This window comes from Malurus melanocephalus, unplaced genomic scaffold (assembly GCF_030028575.1).
Source record: "Malurus melanocephalus ecotype Western Australia unplaced genomic scaffold, MMel_1.1 scaffold_1002, whole genome shotgun sequence".
Lineage (NCBI taxonomy): Eukaryota > Metazoa > Chordata > Aves > Passeriformes > Maluridae > Malurus > Malurus melanocephalus.
Window position 1 is genome coordinate 4,204 of NW_026624234.1, and position 1,891 is coordinate 6,094.

General features: G+C 39.7%; 1 protein-coding gene across 1 annotated transcript in view; it reads right to left on the reverse strand.

The window, feature by feature from the left end:
• Nucleotides 1-200: 200 nt before the first annotated feature.
• Nucleotides 201-1,891, reverse strand: part of UBASH3B (ubiquitin associated and SH3 domain containing B) — a gene marked incomplete at its 3' end in the record, with an annotated part of 54,867 nt that continues 53,176 nt past the window's right edge. The window contains 2 exon segments of the mRNA XM_057386598.1: nt 201-310; nt 1,298-1,404. Of these exon segments, the coding sequence (XP_057242581.1) occupies nt 201-310; nt 1,298-1,404 (217 nt within the window).

Sequence of the window (1,891 nt, forward strand, 5' to 3'; positions counted from 1 at the left end):
AAACCCATCCCAGGCTGGCACTGACCCCACACTCTCCATCCCAGCTCTGGCAGAATCCTCTCAACCCCTTCTCCTTCCCTCTCCTGACCCCATAAAGAGTCACACCCCAAACAAATCCCTCTCCARCAGWTTTTAAACCTTTTATCTCTCCRCCAAGGATTCAAAAAAYRATTTTCTGTTTTTTCCCGTGGCTGYGTTACCTTTCGGACCATCTGTACAAAATCCTTGGAGTTTTGGGGTGACAGCCCTTGGAGCTGGCAGGTGCAGGCCTCCAGGGAGGAGGCGTGAGCCACGATCAGGATGTTATTTCCTGAAATAAAGGAATATTATTATTCAGGAATGTTATTTCCTGAATAAAGGAATCTGGCTCAAGCCAGATTTAGGGTTGGTGCCCAAGCAACCAAATTTCAAATGTTTTATCCTCTAACAGCRCATCAAGCTGTGAATGAAGGGGGAAAATGTGATTTGTTAACAGGTTTAGAGCATTTTTCTAATTTCAGTTTAGAATTTTTTCAGTTCTCTAATTTCTAATTTCTAATTTCAGGGAAATAGTGAAGTCACTCCTGCTTAGTTTAAGARGTTTTTCTGGAGAAAACAAAAATTCCAGCGAGATTTCAGCTTTGTYGGGAACCAGATGCTTTTTGGTCTACTCGAAAATTAATTTCTCTTACAAGAAATCCTTTAATTTCAGTGCTGGCTTTCCACAGTGGCAGCTTTACATTTCCAAATTCCTTTACAACCAATGCCCCACTGTGCTACTGAAGTTTGTGTGCAAACCATTAAAATCAGAGCTTAGAATGCAGGGAATCAGTGAAACAGAATTTAGGAATTCTGAGAGTGCTGTGGATGGAAAATAACAGCAAATAAAATTAACAGAAATTTGAAAAAATATTTAAAAATTAATGAAATAAAATTTCAATATTGTGTTTGGAGAAATGTTCTAAGATGTTTGTGGGGGATTTAATTTGGAGGAGCAGCTCAGATAAGGGAAGGAAGAATCCTCATTTGATGCTGGGAACACACAGCAAATAACTCATTTATTCACTTGGAAAGCAGCATCCACTGGGTAGGGATTTCTAAAATAATTCTATTTAACTTTCTGGCCCTCTCTTATAGCTTGAGTGTACCTAAACTGATAATTCTGATGCACACAGGAATTTCCAATGCATTTGGGAGAGAGGATGAGCGATCCAAGTGTGGGAATCCATCCCCTAAAGATCGAAAATTTGGTCAGGAATATTGGAATCCCCATCCCAGCCTGCCTGGTTTGTTTTTCCACCCCCTCCACAGCACTCACCTTTGCCTTTACATTCACTGATGATTTCCTTCGTTACTTGGTAGCTTCTGCTTATGTAGTTATCGTAAGACTCAGAAACCACCAGCTTGCTGACGGGAATATGAGGTCTGTGAGGAGAAAAATATCTCCAGTAAATGGTAAAAGCAAAAAAAAATTCAAAGTGCTATGTCAGTGAGCAGAAAAATGCATCTTGTGAACGGTAAAAGCAAAAAAAAACTTCTAAGGGCAAGGTTTGTGAGCAGAAAAATGCACCTTGTAAATGGTAAAAATAAAAAAAAAAAAATTCTAAGTGTGAGGTTTGTGAGCAGAAAAATGCATCTTGTAAATGGTAAAAACAAACAAAAATTTAGAGTGTGAGGTTTGTGAGCAGAAAAATGCATCCAGTAAATGGTAAAAGCAAAATGCAGGAAATGGTAAAAGCAAAATGCAGGAAAAAAGCAGATTATTCCATGGGAATGTGGTTTAAATAGGGGGCAAACATTGTCCCAAAGCTTTGGAGGGAAGGTGGATGATCCTGCAGCTCTCTGCACACACTGCAGGGATGGGGAGCTGCTGTGCAGTGGTGTTTGTTTCTAGCAAGAAAGTTTTGATCCT